Source organism: Perca flavescens, chromosome 22 (assembly GCF_004354835.1).
Source record: "Perca flavescens isolate YP-PL-M2 chromosome 22, PFLA_1.0, whole genome shotgun sequence".
Lineage (NCBI taxonomy): Eukaryota > Metazoa > Chordata > Actinopteri > Perciformes > Percidae > Perca > Perca flavescens.
Window position 1 is genome coordinate 1,567,339 of NC_041352.1, and position 23,070 is coordinate 1,590,408.

The following is a 23,070-nucleotide window of genomic DNA, read 5'->3' on the forward strand; positions in this document are numbered from 1 at the left end:
CTAGTTTTTATTAGGGGTGGAAAAAAAATATCGAAAATCGTGATTTTTTTTGCGAGTGTTTTTAAAATCGTTTTTTTTTCCTCAGAAAGGATTTTAAAAAATGACCAATTATTCACTTAATAAACAAATATTTTTCTGTTTATACGGTACTGCTGACGGTGACTACATCATATGCGTTTCCAGCAAAACAGAGCGAAAGTAGATAATGCAGAAAATACATGCCTGACATGTGATGTGCATTCTTCTTAGTCCGTTTTTAGACATGTCTCATGATCTATTGTCTCTAGAAGTGTATTATTCAACTTTTGTTTTTGTTAAAGAAGGAAATGAAAATCACAATACGAATCGACTCGGGACAACAATATATCGTCCCAGCCCTAGTTTTTATTGTACCCTGGTGTACAACAATGGCAACCACAAAATAGCTTCAGAATGAGTCCTGATGAAAACTGTAGTTCTACCTCATCACCACTGGAGTGTGAAGACGCTGAGCTGTGATGTGCCTCCCATTGACGCTGAGGTGCCGCCTCCTTTTTTTGGTTGTTGGCTGCTTCCCTGTGTCTTCGTCGCGTGGACTTATGGGACTTTTTAATTTCACCAGCATCTGCATCATCTGGACACAGGTGTGTGGGGGAAAGATAAACAAAAAGATAAAAAGGGATTGGTCAGTCCAGCCGGATCAGGACTAACTTTTCAAAAATGACCACTAGGGGAGGACTCTGACAAATGTCATTATCAAACTAGAACAGTCCACTCAGAAAACAGGGGTGGCTGTTTTGACATTCAGCGGCAGTGATTTGCACTTTACTATGTACAACCCCCACACTGGCGGAGGCTAGACACTGTCCGATTTACAACCTCTCTGTCTCTGAAAAAAAAAAATTTTTTCTTCCACTCACTCTCTGCTTGTACATCTTTACACACACACACACACACACACACACACACACACACACACACACACACACACACACACACACACACACACATACACACACACAATCGAAAGCATGATCAGGTTTGAATGCTTGAATTTACTGAAGTTGTATTTCTGTAACCACTCATACAGTCGAGTCATACAGTAAAACAAAGGGCCGAAGCGAGTGATATGATGGACCGTTAAGGAAGGGTTACCTGTTTCTGTGCGTCTTCGGAATGATAACTTGCGTCTGCGTAACTTGTTGAATCCCCCACAGTTGGAGTCATCACTGCTCGGAGAGCCTGGGATCATGTTGGTCTGAAACGAGGACCAGCATTGAAAAGCCTTTATTAAAAGATAACCATGTGGGAATGATATGTGTAAAAGAAGCCACAGTAAAAATCAGCCTTTATTCAGTTAAAGGAAAATCTTTGCTTGGATACTACCCCCAACACAGAGAACACACTTTAAAGTGCTCATGTTATGCTTTTTTGGTTTTTCCTTTTCCTTTATTGTGTTATATATCTTTTTTGTGCATGTTATAGGTTTACAAAGTGAAAAAGCCCAAAGTCCCCCCCAAAGGGACTTACCATCTCCAACAGAAAACACTGTTCACCAACTGCTCCAAACAGCTCTATTGTAGTCCAGCCTTTACTTCAGAGACAAACGTGGTCACTTTGGAACACACGTTATAATGCTCGCCTAGCTGCTAGCATGGCACGCCCTCATACTCTGCTTCTGACTGGCTAGTAGTCCTTACCTAGGTACTGTCAGGGCACGCCCTCATATTCTGCTTCTGACTGGCTAGTAGTCCTTACCTAGGTACTGTCAGGGCACGCCCTCATATTCTGCTTCTGACTGGCTAGTAGTCCTCATCTAGGTACTGTCAGGGCACGCCCTCATATTCTGCTTCTGACTGGCTAGTAGTCCTCATCTAGGTACTGAGCATGTGCGACTCCCAACAAAGATGGAGTAGAAGTGAGATGTCTCACTCTGTAGCTAAAACAGAGAGCTTAACACACAGGGTGAAAAGAGGAGCTGCAGCAATGTGCAGTACAACAAAAATATGATGTTTTTTTTCCAATTAAACCATGTAAACCTATTCTGATATAACCTTTAAATACAATTATGAACCTGAAAATGAGCATAATATGAGCACTTTACGCAGATTTATATATATTTTGGCTGATATTAACCATATTGCTTCAAAGTATTCAGGGTGTCTGTCTGAATCAGACTTCACATTACTTGTTCTTTGATGAGGTTGTAAAACTCACATCTCGGAGGTTGAAGGTGATTTCCAGGTTGTTCCAGAAGTGGTCTGCGAACTCAGGATACATGTCCAGCACCTCCAGAACATCTTCTCTGAAGATTTTATGGAGGTCGCAGTAGGTTAGAGCCCTCACATCAGCGTTGGATTTACCTGGTCGGGAATACAGGTTGATAGGCTCGCCGAAGATATCATTCTTCCCTGAGAAAGGGGAAAAGCAACAAGTCAAAGTAGCTTTATTGTCAATATATTAAGCGGTCAGACAACAATGTAGCGACATTTGGGTGGCAGTTCCCTGAGGCATAAAAACATTAGACAGTTAAAAAAAGGTCAATTAAAGTTACCATATCCATCTGATGATCATAAATGACCTGTAACAGCAAACGAGACTAACAGTGAAAAGAACACTAGTTTTATATAGTTTTTAATAAGGCCTCTGACCTACCCTGTCTGATTTTTCCTTCAAAGTCACAGAATGATTTAGGGTAGCTAGACGGAGCTACAGTAACACATTCTGAAGGCTCACAGATTTCTTTGTATAGACAGACAGTTCTATTAGAGAGAGAGTTCTTTATATAGGCCTAGTTGTATTCTAATGTTATTTTAGAAGTTATCTGTTGTAGTTATGGCTGATACTGGGGCAGGACCATCACAGGAAAGAAGGAAATGAAACAAAGAACAACTAAAAGCTGAAAGGGAAAGTGAAAGACAACGGGTGAAACTGAGTCAATCTCAGTCGGCCTTTCAACAGATGGAGAACATTACGGGATTGTAAATGATTCAAAACCGACCTGGAACTGGCCCTCAGATATGTAATATGTCTATTTCATTCATAAAATAACTTTAGATTGCGTGATGTGGTTGTACGTCAGTAGCCGACATTAAATGACCTCCCCCTTCTATTTAGCGCAGACGTGTTATTCCTTTTAGTCTGTTTGTGTCCCCCTACTATTTTCTTTCCCCTTGTCCCCCTGTACCTGTGTAAAGCAACCTTGGGTTTCGTCTAAAGCGGCCGCTAGAATCAACACAAACTGAAAGTTACATATAGCCACTTTGAAGACATAAAATCACTAAAATTACAAACAATGTAATGTGCAAGCACAGCGTGCAGCAGCAGCAGTACTGTATGATGACAAGGCAATGCAAACAATAAAAAAAAAAAAAATCAATGTTATGTGTCCGTCCTTGTCATTGTGTCCGGGGCTAAGCGTTGCCCCAAGACGATTGTGATTGGTTTAAAGAAATGCCAATAAAACACAGCAAGTTTTTCTCCCATCCCAGAATGCTGTGTGGACTAGCCAGACCCTCTTCCACAGCGCTGTGGGGGAAGGTCTGGGAATGCGAGACTAGGTAGAACCTGATCATATGTTTTTCTGTGTTGTCCTAAATCCACACTTCAACTATTAGGAGTAACACTCTATGCTCACCAGCAGATGGCGCTACCAGCTAATGCATATGCTATAGTTGTTGAGAGGCAGCATGGCCTGAGCATGTACAGAGTCATCAACCAGAAAGGCACGCTGGAAGAGATATCCAGGTATAAATCCAAAAAGAAAATGTAACTGGGCGAGAAAGAGGTCTGCTACATACTTTTACAGTCTGGACTGACACAGGAGGCTGTGGACCAGTGGAGAACTGTTGTCCTGTAGATAAGTCAGGCCATTCCAGTCTGAACTACTCTTACTTGCTAGATCTCAGAGAAGCAGCCCTGCGTTGGCCTGCAATGGATTAGACATACAAGCTGAAAGGGAAATTTAAATATTGGATTAAACTGTTTATACGTCTAAGTCATCTCCTGTAAGAGTAATGTTTCCAGATGTTGTCATGTTCTTCCTCAGATTTAGTTTCAAATAAGCTAAAAGTTAAGGGGCTAAGGTAGGTGGTTAATGTAATCAGTAAAACATATATTGACTGTGTATATATTTATAAATATATTTTTTGTACCCAAGATGGCAACCACCACATCTCCTCTTAGTATCTCTATGGATCCCCTGGAAATGAAGTAGACGGCAGTGAGGACGTCCCCAGCATGGACCAGCGTGTCACCCGGGGGTGCGTGGGTGGTCTTGAACTTCATGGCCAACGCCCTGAGGCAGCCCTTGGTGGAGCCCTTAAAAGCCTTACAGTTCTGCAGCAACGTCCGGTTCAGATGGAGGCAGATATCTGCCTGTAGACACTCTGGGAAACCCTTCAGCACCTGGGGAGAGGGAGCAAGGGAGCAGAGGGAGCAGAAGGAGCAGAGGGAGGAAGGAGACGAGGACAAGGAAGGAAGAAGGGATAGAGAAGCAGGAGAAGTAGAAGAGAGAAAGAAGGAATTAAAGAACAAAAGAAGATAGGAGGTGAGTAAAAAAGCAATAGATACAAGTGGAGCAAAAAAGTTGGGAAAAAAAGCAAAAAGGAGAGGCGAAAGGAGAGGGAGGAGAGAAGGGAAAGAGACAGAAAGAGAAGAGGTGGGATAAAGAAAGCGGATGAATTGATAGTGAAAGGTTAATCCCATGCTATTAGCAGCGACTGTCAAGAACGTAAAGTAAAATAAATGTCACAGATTATGGATGCTTTAACAGAAATAATAAAAATAGTGTCTTGGTACAGTTTTTATTGTCATAATCCCTACTGGTCAACATTCACGGACCATTAGCCTTTTAATGTTATAACACCAGTCTACAAATTAACATTGCAAACCTACATTCCCTATACATATAACACAACATATTGGTTCTTCTAACCATCAGAGAAGTCATGGTTTTAATTTCATCTTTTATAATGTTAACCCCTAAGTAGAAGACAGGCATCAGCAGTCTGGGAATTCTTTCTATTTAAAAGGGCCTATGCAGTGATTTTTAGAGCTTCACCGCTACATTATTACAAACTGTTATTTCAGAGGGCCTACCAGAACAGAGTCAGCAGGCCCTGAGTGTAATTAATATGAAGAATTGGTGCAATTTTAATGAGTTCACAGTAAGCTCTTTTAAAAAGCAGGCTATGGGCTTGTAACTCTCTGGCTGACTGCACAGAACAGAACTGTACCTAAAACACCAGCACTGTTTCTGTCTCTCCATTTCTCTCTTTTTCATGTTTCAAACTTTAACAAACTTTAACAAATCGTTTCTTCCTTTCGTCATTTGTCTCTAGCTTCTTTTTCACCTCCCACCTTGGTCCTAAGTTCCTGGGCTACAGACGTTTTGCAGATCTCATTGCTTCCCCCCCTTGGATGCTTTTATATAGACCTTAGTGGTCTCCTAATACTGTATCTGAAGTCTCTTTTATATAGACCTTAGTGGTCCCTAATACTGTATCTGAAGTCTCTTTTATATAGACCTTAGTGGTCCCTAATACTGTATCTGAAGTCTCTTTTATATAGGCCTTAGTGGTCCCCTAATACTGTATCTGAAGTCTCTTTTATATAGACCTTAGTGGTCCCCTAATACTGTATCTGAAGTCTCTTTTATATAGACCTTAGTGGTCCCCTAATACTGTATCTGAAGTCTCTTTTATATAGACCTTAGTGGTCCCCTAATACTGTATCTGAAGTCTCTTTTATATAGGCCTTAATGGTCCCCTAATACTGTATCTGAAGTCTCTTTTATATAGACCTTAGTGGTCCCCTAATACTGTATCTGAAGTCTCTTTTATATAGACCTTAGTGGTCACCTAATACTGTATCTGAAGTCTCTTTTATATAGACCTTAGTAGTCACCTAATACTGTATCTGAAGTCTCTTTTATATAGACCTTAGTGGTCCCCTAATACTGTATCTGAAGTCTCTTTTATATAGACCTTAGTGGTCCCCTAATACTGTATCTGAAGTCTCTTTTATATAGACCTTAGTGGTCCCCTAATACTGTATCTGAAGTCTCTTTTATATAGACCTTAGTGGTCCCCTAATACTGTATCTGAAGTCTCTTTTATATAGGCCTTAATGGTCCCCTAATACTGTATCTGAAGTCTCTTTTATATAGACCTTAGTGGTCCCCTAATACTGTATCTGAAGTCTCTTTTATATAGACCTTAGTGGTCCCTAATACTGTATCTGAAGTCTCTTTCCTGAAATTCAGCCTTGATGCAGAATTACAGCCACTAGAGCCAGTCCCACAATTAGCTTTCCTTAGGATGTGCCATTTTTGTGTCTGTAGCTATTGAGGAGGAGAGGGGGGGGGAGATGTCTCTCTCTCTCTCATGGGTGGGCCAAATTCTGTGGGCGGGCAAAGCAGAGAAAGGGGAGGTAACCTTGCTCCTTATGACCTCATAAGGAGAAGATTCCTGATTGGCCCATCTGAGCTTTCATTTTCTCAAAGGCAGAGCAGGATACCCAGGGCTCGGTTTACACCTATCACCATTTCTAGCTACTGGGGGAACATAGGCAGGCTGGGGGAACGTATATTAATGTTAAAAACCTCATAAAGTGACATTTTCATGCCATGGGACCTTTAAGATGAGTGTGTCTACATTTTTATCAGCTAAAATCTTCTACGGCTGTACCAAAGGTCTTTTTTTGTTTGTTCTTTTACATTCAGAGTTTCTATTGATGCTTGGAATGTCTCTCATCATATTGTATTGTCATCACCCTAAAAAAAATGAGAGAGTTGCAATTATGATTGTGTAAACCAGGCCTGTCGGCTGGTATTTGAAATACGTTAAAGGAACTGTGACTGTGACTTATTGTGAATTTAGCTTATTCACCGTAACCCCCAGAGTTAGACAAGTCGATACATACCCTTCTCATCTCTGTGTGTGCTGTAATGCTGTCTGACGGCTCCAGCGGCATCAGGCCAGCACAGAACATGCAGGTGAATGGTTCCAGTAATCCTACTGCTCCGAATAAGTGACAAAATAACGCCAACATGTTCCTATTTACATGTTGTGATTTGTAGAGTCACAGCGTGTACAAAAAACGTAACATGAGACACAGCCGTCTTCTAACTGTAAACAAACCGGGACTGTCTGAGAATATAGTTCCCGGTTTGTTTACTGTTAGAAGACGGCTGTGTCTCATGTTACGTTGTTTTTTGTACACGCTGTGACTCTACAAATCACAACATGTAAATAGGAACATGTTGGCGTTATTTTGTCACTTTTGTCACAATTCGGACCACTAGGGTAGTTGGAACCAGTTACCTGCAGGATCTCTGCTGGGCTAAGCTAATGCTGGAACCGTCAGACAGCGTTACAGCACGCACGGAGATAAGAAGGGTATGTATCGACTTGTCTTACTCTGGGGGTTACGGTGAATAAGATAAATTCCCAATAAGTCGGTAACGCGAAAAAACCCAAACATGAATCAATCCCTCTGTCTCTCTCAAACTCACTTACATATAATCCTGCCAGGCCACTGCACACACAGTGGTTAACTAGGAAGGTAAAACCTTTTGTTAAACCTTCCTTTTGTATCGTGCACTAAGCACTTCATTCTGCACCACTTTCTCACTCTCAAAACAGCCAAATAAAGCCTATAAGTACTGTATATCTATTTTTTTTTGTACTTTATTGCAATGTTCTTTCATGTTATAGATGAACTTTAAGATATTATCTTGTATGTAGGAGATAAACTTAGGTTCTTGAACATTTAATTCCTTACATGTTGGGCTGCGGCTATGCTTCTGTAGCCAAAGTCAATAACACAATACTAAGAGTTTTTATTTTCCACAAGATTCACTCTACTGCTCATCCACATGCAAAATATTTCTTTCTCTTTCCTCCTGCTCTCATCACAACACTACCGTAGCATTCAGTTCCTCCTCACAGCTGCATTATTATTCTCTTCATCCTCATGAATAAAGGAAGTTGCAGCTGACTGAGTCAGTTGTGGAGACAGACAGACAGACAGACAGACAGGGTCTACTCAACCCAATCATAATTACATTAATCTACCTTACTGGGCCATAGCAACATAACACGGTAAGAGGAGGGGGCTTACACCTAAAACACATCCCAATGGATGTTTTTGTTGTTCCCTTTCTTCTTCAATGACTCACTTATTCTACAGAAATGAAACAGGATTTCAGTGATGGAAGTATGTATATACAGGGACCTCGCTCTTCAACAGAGTCCCTTTATGCTTCTATAGGGCTTCACCGACAACAATGAGGTGCCAATTATGCTACGAAGGCATTTGGATGCTGGAAAGGCTTTCTGAAGCTATGAGCAGAGATGTTTTTAGTTAAGGGTACTTTTTGAGCTGAGACTATGAAACAGCTTACAATGCAGTGAAAACGTGTCGCTGTAAATTTAGTAAAGATGACATCCACTGACTCATGTGCTGCATTAAATGCTTGCATCAGTGGTTCTTAAGTGTGTGACATGTTCATGATTATAGTGTGTGTGTGTGTGTGTGTGTGCGCACGCGCGTGTGTGTGTGTGTGTGTGTGTGGGAGAAGCACTCTCATATTCAGAGTTCAGGTTGAGGTTGACGGTATACAACAGGCATGTTAAAAGCACTCCATCAATCAGCGTGTGTGTGTCAGCATGCATGGTGCGTTTGTGTCCATTGACATGTATGACTCACACTGTGTCTGTGGGTTTCCGTGTGTATGCGTGTGTGTGTGTGTTTCAAGTTGTATGTTAAAAGAGTGTGTTATCCTTCATGCATGTGAACAAACCAATGTAGGTCCATGCATGGCGCAAATAATTGAGTCTATATCCACGACGTTCCACTTCTGGGATTGCTCCGTTGCCGCTGGAAATTCCGTTGAGACAGCTATCTGTCCAATCTGAGTTTTCTGTTGCACGACTAAAACAACTTTTGAACGTACACGTTCCACCAAAACAAGCTCCCTCCAGAGGCAATTTAGCAGACGCACCGGGGCTCCGTGCGGCGCTTAGCGTCACCCAAGACGATTGTGATTGGTTTAAATAAATGCTAATAAACCAGAGCACATTTTTCTCCCATCCAGGAATGCTGTGTGGACTAGCCAGACCCTCCTCCACAGTGCTATGGAGGAGGGTCTGGCAATGCGAGACTACACATACTTTAACCTGTCTATTTGCAAGTTTAATAATGTGTGTGTGTGTGTTTGTGTGTGTGTGTGCATATCACTTATGATACTCACAGCATTCCTATTTTCTCTGATGGTGTTGGACCATGCATGCTGAGACAAAGTCTTCACATCATCCTATTAACGTACAACGTAGGCTCAAAATACTACCCTAGCCTTTTCTGCGTACATGTGCGTACTCATGCCAAACACCCTGTTTGAGTGCATGAGGAGCAGTACTCACAGCATTCATGTCGATGCCGTTGGTGTAGGACCAGGCATGCTGGAAGTACTCCTCCAGCCTCTGCCTGAGCGGGTTGGGGATCTGGTGGAAGCGGATGAACTCCCTGACTCTCAGCATCTGGGTGTGGTAGCGGGCCGTCCCCGAGTACAGCCGCTGGATGATGGCTGACACATTCCCAAAGATGCTGGCGTACATCAGGGCTGGAGGTGGGAGATAGGGAGAGGGTGAGGGTGAGACATGAGGGAGCATTTGGAAGTGTGAGGAAGGAGGAAACAAGGGAAGTAGGCAGAGAGGGAGAGAAGAACATAGACATTAACATAAAGCACAAGGACACACGGGTTTGATACACTGATATGACCTGACATATTTCTGGCTGACTGTCTTCGCCATCTGAAAAGAAATATATTATTAGCTCGACCCCCTTGGGTGATATGTTTGATATAAATACGATAAGTGGAGAAGGGCAAGGAAAAGATGAAGAGAAAAGAATAGACAGAGGAAGTTCAGACAGCTGATGGTATAATAATGGAGAGGATTTTAGCATGAATCAGAGCTGTGTTAAAAAGAAAACGATGACATAAGACTCACCGAAGCTGGAGTCAGAGTGTCTAAGTCTGTATGTAACCAGAGGTGAGTTGTGGCTCCAGAGCTGTGGAATACACCACCTCTGGCAATCTGCACTGCTATTTCTGTATTCTCTTTTCTATATCAGTTAAAACACCACTTTTTAAACTGGCTTTTAACTGACTTGCATTCTTTTATATTTCCTGGACTATATCATTTCATTTTAACTTACTGTATTTCTTACCAAGTTATTTATTGTATGATTTTATCTTTAGAAAAAGTGCTTGAAAAAGTGCTATACAAATGAAGTTAATATCATTAACTCACATTTCCAAGCTTTGATTAGATTAAACAGGCTAATTTGCCTTTTTGCATTACAGGATACACCAGTGAGTGCCATATGAACATGATACATAGACTATATAATATGTAACAGTGCTCTCTCACAAAGGCCTGATGCGCTACAACTTCCAAAAAAGGTCACTTACTGTACAGGGACTAGCTTTCAGTCAAATAGTGTGTCTGAAAATCATTGAAATATCTATATATTTCTTTTTACAAGTTTGACTTAAATCAATAGTCTGTGCTACTATCCCTCCACCCAGGCCAAGAAAGGCAGCACTTTCTGTGGGAACACAAAGAGGGAATTTCATATTAAAAAGACAACTTTGGACAACTCAGCCTGCTGGAGCCTTATATTAGCCTTCGCTGGACTTTAGAAAGCATTTTAGCACTAACCCTAACCCTTACTGTAATGAGGAATTTGGGTAACACTTTACTTGAAGGTATCGACATAATCGTGACATGACACTGTCATAACTATGACAAGACACTGTCATGAACGTGTCATAACCGTTATAAACAAGTCCTAAACGTTCATGACTTCTGTCATTAAGTGTCATTTGGTTTTTGTCATGACAAGTTGACATTGTTTAGGTCGTCTTGATTATGACGACTTGACATTAATCAAAGTGACATTACCAGAAGTTGTCTTGGTCATGACAAGTTGACATTAAATTTGTTTGGGATGTCTTTGTAATGACAACTTGACATTGGGGTCACTTTTACTTTAACAAAGGATTCCATTCACTACGCTAAGCTAAGCTAGCGGCGGCGCTGCTGGACTAAAACTAAAAATGCATTTGCCCATCTATATAAACATAGAGGAGACAGTGAATAACCCTATTTCAACTAACAGTGGCGTATTCCTTCAAGTATCAAAAGTCATTTTCTGGTATTAAATGTACTTAAGTATTAGAAGTAAAAGTAAAAGTGAAAAAAAAAAAAAAAACTTCATGGCCAAAGGTGTGTAACGTTATCTTCATCACCACTGTCATCGGCATGGTCATCGTCTGTTACCATGACGGCAGAACCTGCACCAGGTGTTTCCATGACACTATCAGTCATTATGCTTCATCCTTTCTTCTTTAGTTTTAGCCTATTGTTGTCGTTTTTTTGCTGCTTGGCAACAAACAGGCATTAGGTCACCATATATCTGTATGAGCCATATTCATTTTGTATTATTTCATGTAATTTTGCCCTGTGCCACTAGGGGGCTGTATGTGCTTTGTGGCTCAGCTGACTTCGGGTCAGCCAAGGTAGGCCATTTACCCTAGAGGAAACCCAGACACAGGTGTTCCTGATTTGGGAAGCAAATTGTGCATTTGTGCCTTGCCTTCGTGGTGAGCAATTTGGTTTGTTGTTTTGATTACATGTATTATGAGTCAAAGTTATTACATGGAGTTAAATAAACGGTGCAAGATAATTGTAACAATGAACTCTCTGGTTGCTATGTTCGAGCGCACTGGGTGCACATCTAAACCTAATCCACCGTATTAGCAACCAGTACTAGACTTCGTTTAGGACTTAGTCAGTACAATATCTATATATATATATATATATATATATATATATATATATATATATATATATATATATATATATATATGAAAATTCTACTTAAGTACAGCAGTGAAGTATTTACATTATAACACTGCCTATGACTTAAGAATAATTCTGTTTATACAACTGTTGTTGGCATGAGGTCAGTCCTCTGGAGAAGAGATACAGCAGGAGTTTGACTGATCTTAAAGGGTTTTGTCTGTAGAGTGTTTTCTGTCATATCCTTCATGAGCCTCTCTGTTTTGTCCTGTTGTCAAGTTGGATCCTGCTAACCTCTGAACCTCTGTCAGCTCCCATCACTGTCTACATCACCCACTAAAACTGCTGTGTGTGTATGTGTGTGTGTGTGTGTGTATTTTTGAATGTGTGTGTCACACACAAGGGACACAATTGATCTCCGACTGAATTTAAATAACTTTTATAATTCTCATGGCAATTTCACAGTACATTTCCATTTTAGAGCAACAGGTTATTGTACTTCAGTAATGGATATTTTACAAGCCTCGGGTCACTTTCTGGCCAAGCAAATGCCAAACTGTCTTGAGGAGAAAAAAAAAAAAAAAGCTTGTTGAATAAGTTTTTCCAAGTCTTTGATTTTACCCTTGGATAACTGTAACTACAATACAGTACAGCCTAATTCCAATTTTATTTCATAAACACAGCACAAAATAATAAGTGCATGCATTCTATAAACGAGCTGTTACTTGTACTAAAACTAGTTTTAGGGCCCTATTTTAACAATCTAAGTACATGGCGTGAAGCGCCTGGTGCAGGTGCGTTTAGGGAGTGTACGAATCCACTTTTGCTAGTTTGACAGAGGAAAAAAAAGAGTCCGTGCGCCGGGCGCATGGTTCAACAGGGTTGTACTTAGTGTCTTCATTAGTCATAGGTGTGTTTTGAACCAATCAGAGATCATCTCCCATTCCCTTTAAAAGCCAGGCACGTTTGGACCTTGGAGCATTGCTGTTATGATGGAGGATTTGATAAACAGGAAGGAGAGATTTTCAGGAGAAGAAACTAGCATAGTGTGTGTGCGCTGTTCACGAGCCTAGGAGCATTTTACTAATGTGCTGTTAAAATAACAATGAAATGCAGGTTTTTGTTGGTCAATGGTGCGATCACTTCCTGCTGCCAAGATAGCAATACACCCAGAATGTACCTGAATACACCTCCCTGTAAGACCAGCATGCCCATGGGCGCACAGTAGAGCTGTCAGTCTTCCTCTATAATGCCATTCAAATTTCATTTGTTACTTTTTTAATATTCAAATAATATTCAAAAATATTTAATGCTCAAATGCAGCCTGTTATTAATATATTCCACACTACTCAGGCTTATTCACTATCAATGCCACTATAAGCATGTTGTTCTTGTTAAACTTAGAGGGACTTCCAACATCAGCCTGGGCTTGAAGGGGATCTACGTCACGGCGCATTGCATTTCCAACACGCCGCTCTCTGTTTACATTATTTTCCACCACGTGCACACAGCGACAAACATAAATCAACACAGAACTCAGTAATGAAAAATGATCTAACAAGTTTAGTGAAGCGGCTCTGTTGTTAAGGCTAACGTTGCTCGGTTAGCACAATGACATCATGTTAGAAAGCAGAGCCGAAACGGTTTGTCAAAAAATAAAGTAACAATAGTGTTAGCCACGATGCTAACAACATTAATAACTAAGCCAAACAGTGCTGTCACTACTATTTTAGTGATTTATAAGAAACCTTTTTCTCGCAGATTGTCACATTACTGAGAAGACAGCTATTAGAAGGTAATATATGAAGTCAAAGCTAATTGACAGCTGTAGGGCAGCTAACATTAACTTTAGCTAGCTGTCTCCATGAAGCTCCTAGCTAAGCTAACGTTACTATAACTCGCGACGCAGTTAGGAAACCAGAACGTGCTAACTAATGATAACATAAGCATTTTGGCTCGGTGGATGTCGATTTTAAACTAAAACTATTTCCCGTCCATCTTCTGATTTCCAGCCACAGCCTGTCACCCCCACCCTGTACTAACGTTACTCGGTACGTAACGTTAGCTCCATGATGTTGTACTAACGTTACTCGGTATGTAACGTTAGCTCACAGTGCCTTGTGTTTCTCACTCCCTGTAACTTATTGTGCATCAGATGTGAGAAGAGGGAGATTAGCTAACGTTAGCCAACCTATTTACAAAAAAGAAATCACATTTGAATAGTAATTCGAATTTGTTCCAACAGCCCTAGCACACAGATGGCGCAGGTGCATTTGCTATTTAAACGACTGCTGCGTCGGTCTTAAACTAGCAAAGACACTTGCGTCGGGCTTTGTGCTACGCTGCGCCGGGTGCAACATCATATTCATTTTCACATCCTATGGTTTGCCTGATCAGTGAGGTCCAGGGCTCTACCAACCTGCAGAGGTAATTACTATGTAGTCTGTAGAGAGGAAATTGAGTTGATAAGCATGCAAGGAGATATTACAATCCCTGCTGATGAATTTTATGAATAAATCATTAAGCGATTTGGTTTCAGAACATATGAGCTATGGCTTTCTCCAGCTGCTGTAACTTACGGAATTAAAATATATAAGAAAAGAAAAAAAACATCATCTTAGTGATTTAAAACTCTCTAATTGACACTACCTGGTGTAAAGTAATATGACTGGGCGAGTAAAGATAGTGGAGCAGAGAAAGCAAGACGCTTCGGTCATCTGATTCAATCTGATGTGACATCTGGTGTCCCCATTGCTTTATTTCAGTGCGTATAACATAAATTGTCAGTGTACTAAGCAATTTCTCACATACTTTGACATTTTTATTAAAACACTTTCTTTCACCCAGGCCTGAAGCCAAGGAACAGCTACCTCTGGGATGATATCAGTACTTACATCCTATGAGCATGACACAGATGGAGAAGATCTTCTCAGAGTTGGTGTTTGGGGACACGTTTCCAAATCCCACACTGGTCAGGCTGCTGAAGGTGAAGTACAGAGCTGTGACGTACTTGTCTTTGATGGAGGGTCCCGAACCTGGAGTGGATATTTAGAGGTTACACAAAGATTTCAAAAAGTTTTTTTCCTAGCAGAATGACCATGATCATTTCACAATTTGTCATATCAAAATTAAATTTTGATTAAGTACCTTTTCCAGAGATGCAAACACATGCCCCTTGGGAAGATTCTATTATTTATTTTTTTTATATCAGCTTTAAATGTGGAATTACTGTCAATTTTAGCATGAGGATTGTTATGGTTTTGGTGTGGTCTTAGTTTGGTAGTCTGTTTTCTTTCTTGTCTTGTCTAATTTACTTCCTGTCTTGTGTTTCCCTTCTTTTTTGATGCTTTGCCCAGCCTAATGTGTTTCACCTGTTTCCCAGCCCTTGTGTCACCTGTCTTGTGTTTTCTCATTAGTCTGTGTATTTAGTCTTTGTGTTTCCCCTTGTCAGATCATTTTTGTGTGTGTACCCAACCGTGTCTAGTCCTGTCTTCTCGTCTATTTTGGACTCCTGGTTTAAATAAATATTCCATCTCTAACGTTCTCCTGCCTGCCTGCCTGCTCTCTGCATTTTGGGTCTGCCATTCCCTACTCCTCTCTGCTACAACGCAACATAATGATCTGACCATTATGGACCCAGCAGAGACAGTGGAGTACGACGTCAGTGAACCTGACCTGCAGGCTTATTTGTGCTGTTGGGGAGTGGAGGTTCACCGGAGGTTGGAAGGCCAAGGAGGCAGTTCTCCAGGCTGCTCGCCGAGACGCCTCCGCTCATCCCTGGCTCCGGAGCTCCCTCCCAGACTGGATTCAAGACTTCCTGGAGTCTCGTAGCGGTGAGCCTAAACCCCGCTCTGCGTTCTCCCAAGTGACCTTCCCAGTGCTGTCTAGTGTCCCCAGGCCGACCAGTGCCCACGAAGTGACCTCTGTTCCCGAGCTGACGTGCAACCCTTCTGTTCCCGGGCTGACGTGCAGCTCTCCTGACCCTGGGTTGATGTTCAGCGGACTTCCCGAGCCCAGGCTAGCTAGCAGTCTGCCTGAATCCCTGCTAGCTAGCAGCTTTCCTGAGCCCCAGCTAGCTAGCAGTCCCCCGGACTCCCGGCCTGCTAGCGGCCTTCCCGAGCCCAGGCTAGCTAATAACCAGCTTGATTCCCCGCTGGCTAGCAGGGCCACGGACTCCAGACTAGCTTGCAGCCCCTCTGAGTCCCAGCTTGTTAGCAACCTCCCTGAAGCCAGGCTAGCTAGCATCCTCGCTGAGCCCAGGCTAGCTAGCAGCTCCCTTGAGTCCCGGCCGTGTAGCGGCCCCCTAGAGTTAATTGAATCCCAGTTAGCTAGCAACTCCCCTGAGTCTAGGCTAGCTAGCACCTCCCCTGAGACTTTGTCCTGTCCCCCAGAGACTTTGCCTTTGTCGATCCGGCCAACTCCTGCCCCCCGGGTTCTGCCGGCGGTCCGGCCGACTTCTGCTCCAGCTACCTTGTCAGCGGATTGGCCGACTCCTGTTCCTGCTACCTTGTTGGCTGACTCTTCGCCTGGCTCCAGCCCCGCTGACTCTTCGCCTGGCTCCAGCCCCGCTGACTCTTCGCCTGGCTCCAGCTCAGCTGACCCGTTGCTTGCCCGGCCCTCGGAGGGTCTTAGCCTTCACCGGCCTGCCAAGTCTCCTGAGGGGTTCAGCCTGAGCCATCCTGTTCGGTCTCCTGAAGGGATCCGCCTTTGCAGACGGCCTCAAGAGGGGACTCTCCTTTGCCGACTGCCTCTAGAGGGGCCCCGCCCTCGACCTCCTGTTCGGCCGCCAGAGAGGTTTCGCCTTCGTGGCAGGTCTTCTGATGGGATTCGCCTTCGCCATCGGCCGCCTGACGGATCCTGCCTTCTCTGTGGCCCCTTGCTGCCCCAGGACTCTCTGTTCCCTTTGGCCTTTCTTTGTTTCCTTTGCCCCGAGTGGCTCTAGTGCCTTCCCTCTCCCCTCTGGGGTTGACTTGTCGTGACTGTTTGGGTCGTCCCTCCTCCGGGCCCCCTCCGCCCTCCCTGGGTTGGTTTTTTGTTGTCCCTCCTTTGTTCTCCTCCGCCGTCCCTGGTTTGTCTTTTGCTCTTTGTTTTTTTTTTTTTTTTTTTTTTGGGACATCTGGGATCTGTCCCGGGGGTTTGGTAGTCTGTTTTCTGTGTTGTGTTTCCTGTTTTATTTTCAAGTCTCTGGTTTTCTGTCTTGTCCAATTTACTTCCTGTCTTGTGTTTCCCTTCTTTTTTGATTGCTTTGCCCAGCCTAATGTGTTTCACCTGTTTCCCAGCCCTTGTGTCACCTGTCTTGTGTTTTCTCATTAGTCTGTGTATTTAGTCTTTGTGTTTCCCCTTGTCAGATCATTTTTGTGTGTGTACCCAACCGTGTCTAGTCCTGTCTTTTCGTCTATTTTGGACTCCTGGTTTAAATATTCCATCTCCAACGTTCTCCTGCCTGCTCTCTGCATTTTGGGTCCGCCATTCCCTACTCCTCCCTGCTGCAACGCAACAAGGATATAGGGAAAAACTTGCCCCAGAATTAATATTTTTACCGCTATAAAAGTAATAGGGGGTGGGGGCATCAGTTCAGGGAATTTGTCCATTGTAGGTTGACACTATTCAAATTCTGTGTGGAGGGGAGTTTAAAAAACTAAATTCCATGACCTTTCAAATGGATATAGCACTGACAAAATGCAGACATTGTTTTAAATATATACTTTTTTATTTTGCTCATACTGCAGATGCTGAAAGTAGGTTACACTGTGTACACTATGGTTACACTGTGTTTAAGGTATAGTTACACTTAAAACCATGAACTATAAAAAAAAAAAAAAAATACAACGGATACAAAAAGTTCCAACCTAGGGCCCTATTTTAACGATCTAAGTGCACGGCGTGAAGCGCCTGGTGCAGGTGCGTTCAGTGCGTGTACAAATCCACTTTTGCTAGTTTAACGACAGATAAAAGTGTGTACGAGCGCACGGATCAAACGAGTTGTAGTTAGTATCTTTATTAATCATAGGAGTGTTTTAAACCAGAGTTTCATCTCCCATTCCATTGCCTCACACACGCAGAGCAAAGCTGTATTGCATGTGTTCTATTTCTGGCGACATATACAGTATGCCAATCCAGACCCCATCGCCCCCCAAAATGATTTGCACAAATCACGTAAATGGTCATTTTCGCCAAAAGGTGACAAGTTTGCATCCCTGGTTTTCTGTTTATTTGCTTAAAGCTGACCAAACCAGTACTGTATAGACCGTAACACTGCAATATTTCTAACCAGTTATACATTATCTTTCCTCTCAGTACCTAGGACGGAGCTGTTGTAGTGCTTTCCCAATTGGTCCCCCAGCGTGTGGAGCCAGCCAATTGAACCATTCCTCTCGACGCTACCGATGGCATACCTGGGAAAGATAAACAGTTACAACATGATTGGATGTATATAATTACTGATGTCGGCAATAATTAGACCAAAGATAGACTAAATTAATTTTCAAACACCTAATAGTGCTGTCAAAAAGAATTTATTATTTATGTTAGACTGTTCCAATACTCATTTTCTGCAGTTTCAATTTCTACAATTTGACTGTGGTCAGAAAAAATGAACTTGGTGCTTGAGAACACAGTACACCTCTATAAAAAAACACGAGAAACTATATTTTTAAAGCATTGTATTGAAGTTGAGAAAATCAATACTGTGACTAGCACTAGCACCCATATGCTACCAGCTGTGATGTATGCAGTCACACAGAGGCAGGATTATTCCCACATTACTCCTCTGTGAGTAGACAGTCTTATGGCATCGTACCAGATGCAGGCCAGCCAGTGAGCGATGAGGGCGAAGGTGCACATGAGGAGGAAGAGGACAGCTGCGCCGTACTCCGAGTAGCGGTCCAGCTTCCTGGCTACACGCACCAATCGCAGGAGACGAGCAGTTTTCAGCAGACCAATAAGAGTGGTGGTCTGATGGGAGATGGAGAGACAGAGAATAGGTATTGGTAATGAGATATGGTTATTGTAAAACATGGCAGAGAGCAAAGTCCCTTGGCTCTGATGTCTCCTCACAGCTTTCCCACCTGCTGTCTCACACACACACACACACACACACACACACACGTGGGGCAGCCATTGCCTTGTCTCGATGGGACTCACTGTGGAGGTGGTAAATCCTGACTTCCTTTCATTACTGTGGACTGTCTACTCCCTCTTCTTACTACTTGTATTCAGCTGCCCCCCCTTCGTGTCCATACAACAAATAAAGAACAGGACGCTTACTGCGCTGGCAGAGTGTGTATGTGTGTGTTTGTGTGTGTTTGTGTCCTGGCAGTAAATAATAGTTGTCTGGTGAGGAAAATCTCCACTTTTTCTTGGCTCTGTGTCCCCTTCTGGACTGCATCTATGAAGTGAACCTTGGCAAAGCTTTCCCCGGGCACTATTTCAATGTTGGGGAGTTTCCACACCCATCTCTTTAGTCTTGGTGGGTGGCTTAATCGCTAAAAATAACAAATATTTTTGTATTACTTACACGCTTCCCATTACTTATAGATGCATTTCAAGTACTGCTTACTCTGTCAATGGAATTACCCTAGGCTGAGCTGCTGTGTGGAGGGATCACCCTCGGCCTCAGCGGTTTTCATCCTTACAGTATCATGTGGGAAGTTTCCTCAGGGGGATGCGGCAGCCTACACTGTAACCCTCCCTCCCCATCCTCTTCCTCTAACTCCCACCCTTTTCTCTAGACACCCACCTGCCACTTCACTTAAATTCTCCAACCAACACCTCCATCACTTCACTTTTCAATTATACAGCAAACCATGGGACCTAATTACGCAGTGTCTGAACTGTACTGTGTATAGTGTATCACTGCATATTTGCCTTATATACTGCATTTCAAGATTGGGCATAGGAGGCAGGGAAGCTCTAATGAAAGATGCTATCCCATTATGGGACTGCTTGACCCATACTTAAAGTCAGGACATCTCAGCCTCTCTTACCGTGTTTTGACTGTTCATTTTTTAAACTGTCTCTTGTATGTCCCTCAACCTTATGGAAATTACAACACTAAGTCGCTGGAGTACCCCCTTAATCTGATTATTTTCCTCAATCTATTGCTAAATCCTTTGGTTTATTAGAAAAAATTGTTAACACTTAATTCTACATGTCCGTAATCTCCTGGAACCAAAAAAAATCTCTATTGTTAGTACCAAATTACATAGATCGTATTGAATGTCTGAATTATATGTGTAAAATGTATGTTCTATATAGTACCCTTAAGAATTTTAATAATTGATTTAAACAAGTTGTGTCAATAGCATATACTTTTTGCTAACAATCACACAATGCAATGTGTCAAATCTTAATAGTGTAAGAATTACCCTTGTGCCAATCTACAGCTTTCAATGATACAAAATGACAAGGATTACATATGTGAAATCTCACTTTACTGCTAACTATAGAGTCAACTATTGAGTGTCTTAAATAGACTGTAGTGTATGAGTAAAGAGCGGTTGATTTGTATACACAGACATAGTTTTTTCTAAGAAAACTTCATAGGACATTATTGGGAAATTATGGACCTAAAACAACAAATGACAGCTTCTCAGACTCCAAGGTACGTCTTGAAATTGTTTGTTTTCATATGACTAGCAGTTAAAAACTCAAAGGTTACATTATTATTACATTTCTACGGAAGAGGATTAGAGTCACATGTGAAAAAAATGTATTGAGTTCTGAGTTTAAAGTCAGAATTCTGAGAAGAAAGGTCAGACTTCTGACTTTGAACTCAGAACTCAAATACATTTTTCACACGTGGCTTTTACAGTGATGTTACACAGAGAAATAAACGGCAAATCCTGACACTGGGCAATCTGGACGCAGAGAATGTTTTTTCCTTAATTAATAAATAAATTCTAAACTGTGGATGCAATTTTCTCCCAATACACTTCTCTCATGTTTTCACTAGCATTTTGTACAATGCATTGCATGATGCAAGGTAGACAAGGCTGCAAATCAACTTCCCATTGGAGACAATTAAATTAGGAAACACAAAACTTAACTACCTCTGCCTCTCTCTTTCTTCATCCTATTCCCTATCTTCCAGCTCCCTGTCTTCCTCCTCCCTTTCCCTCTTTGTTCTGTTTTCTCCTCTTTATTCCGTTACATAAAGACAATGGCAGACACAATGTCAATGCAGCGACAACATTTCTCTCTTGTTCTCTTTATCTCTCCATCTCCCTACCACTTGTCTTGTCCTCCCTCACACCTTCTCTGCGGTGAATAAACAGCCAACCATAGTCCATACATCATCATCCCAATGTATTCTTATTCATCTGTTAATATGTATTGTGCATGTGTGCGTGTGTGAAGCACTTTGTAACTGCGTGTTTTCAAAAGTGCTATACAAAGATAATGTAACTTACTTATTATGTCTAGGTAAATTCTTTTAATTTATGTTATGCCTCTGTTTCATGTAGCCAGCCTTATGCTTGTTATTTATAGATTTATTATTATAGATTATTATAGATTGCAGGACTTTTCTAATTGCTATAATCAGGGCTGGGTACCAACTACCGAATTGTCTCCTTAGTATCAAGTATCGAAAAATGCATCGTCATTCAATACCAAATTTCAATACATAAAGGAGTAAATCTCATCAGCGTCACTGAGCCAATCAGCATGCAGCATGCTTCTACCAAGATCTTATAATGCTGCTGATTGGTTGTTACACGTGGTAGAGACACGCAGGAAAAACTCTACGTTACACAGAGACGGAGCTCACGTAGTAGGAGCTGAAACATAAATAAAAAGATCTGTGCCGTAATGTGTAATGTTGAAATTTGTTTTTGTTAAAATGGATTTTTATAAAGTAGTATTGGTATCAAAAAAAGTATTGTTTAGAAACCGGTATCAAAGTCATGTTATTTGTATCAGTATCAGTCTCAAAATCTTTTTAACGATACCCGTCCCTAGCTATAGTACATCTTTTTTTCTTCTACTTAGGTGAGATTCCTTCTATAAGCCCCTCGGGGTTTCCTTAAGCTCACCTGCACAATCTTGTTCTTTTTTTAAAGACAAAAAAGCCATGTCTCCCTCCATCATGCCCTACCTCCTCTCCGCTGCGGTAGATGAGCAGGTCAAAGGGAATAGCAGCCACCATGTCGATGAGGAACCAGCCTTTGAAGTAGTGGACGGCGATACGCACCGGGTGGCTCACCACCTCATCATTAGCATTCACATATGTTGTCCTGAGAGAAAGAATGCAGATTATATACAAATGACTGACTTTAATAGTTGTTATTCTAATACTTATGACGCTACGACTACAACTGTTTAGGGGTTTCACAGAATAGTTGAATATTCGACCATGAAATCTACTAATCGACGCGGTGCATTGTTGTCGAATATTTGTTCATCTGTGGGCTTAACATGCATGTAATTCCATCACATATGCAGCAGGGGGCGGTGTGGGTAAACCAGTCCTTCTGCAGTGCAAGGCGGTAAAGCAGCTGACGTGGAGCGGACACGTTCTCTAACCAGGAGTGCAAAATGAGGATAATAAATGAGGACTGTGGCGACAGCAAGCAAACTGTCAGTTTATCAGGGACACACAGACACTGGCTAGTTTACATTTTTGCACTTTCATTATGGTGTTTCCTTGTGGTGAGTAGGCTAAGTTTTGAATATCTGTTTGCACTGTTTATAGCCTTTTTTCTGTTTACACTTGCCATCTGAGGAAAAGTTTATAGTAAATATAGTTAATAATCTGAGTACTTATTCCACTATTGATGTTTTTCAATGAACAAATAACATTCATAAACTTCATGAAATCTGGGGACATTCAAGTTTATTGGCGAGATTGCATATATATATATATATATATATATATATATATATATATATATATATATATATATATATATTCTGCATATATTCAACCATTCATTGACTATCGGGGAGTAGGTGATGGCCACTAAATTACACTATTGGATAATGCCCTACAACTGTGAGAACCACTGTGTACCATATTCTTCGATAACCATAATACATAATAATATAATAACAGTTTGATGAGGACAGAGCACAGGGTTAGGGAATTAGACCTGCAGCATTTCTGTATTTTTTACGAATAATTCTGCTACTACTGCTGCTGGAGCAGTTTCTTCTACATATAACAACCACTGTTGTATCTTGTTACTACTACTACTACTACTACTACAACTACTACTACTAC

General features: G+C 41.7%; 1 protein-coding gene and 1 long non-coding RNA gene across 2 annotated transcripts in view; one reads left to right on the plus strand and one right to left on the minus strand.

Moving 5' to 3' along the window:
* The window catches only part of kcnh2b (potassium voltage-gated channel, subfamily H (eag-related), member 2b), a 321,502-nt gene that overhangs the window by 7,424 nt on the left and 291,008 nt on the right, over positions 1-23,070 (minus strand). The window contains exons 9-17 of the mRNA XM_028568846.1: positions 21,946-22,084; positions 18,649-18,803; positions 18,150-18,244; positions 14,744-14,884; positions 9,405-9,604; positions 4,134-4,386; positions 2,197-2,390; positions 1,135-1,237; positions 462-613 (exon numbers count right to left, since the gene is read on the minus strand). Coding sequence (XP_028424647.1) covers positions 462-613; positions 1,135-1,237; positions 2,197-2,390; positions 4,134-4,386; positions 9,405-9,604; positions 14,744-14,884; positions 18,150-18,244; positions 18,649-18,803; positions 21,946-22,084 — 1,432 coding nt within the window. The remainder of the gene's footprint in view (positions 1-461; positions 614-1,134; positions 1,238-2,196; positions 2,391-4,133; positions 4,387-9,404; positions 9,605-14,743; positions 14,885-18,149; positions 18,245-18,648; positions 18,804-21,945; positions 22,085-23,070) is intronic.
* LOC114548858 (uncharacterized) lies at positions 14,155-19,125 on the plus strand. Its single transcript, XR_003691438.1, has 3 exons — positions 14,155-14,276; positions 14,697-14,903; positions 18,147-19,125. It is a non-coding gene; the product is annotated as an uncharacterized LOC114548858 (long non-coding RNA).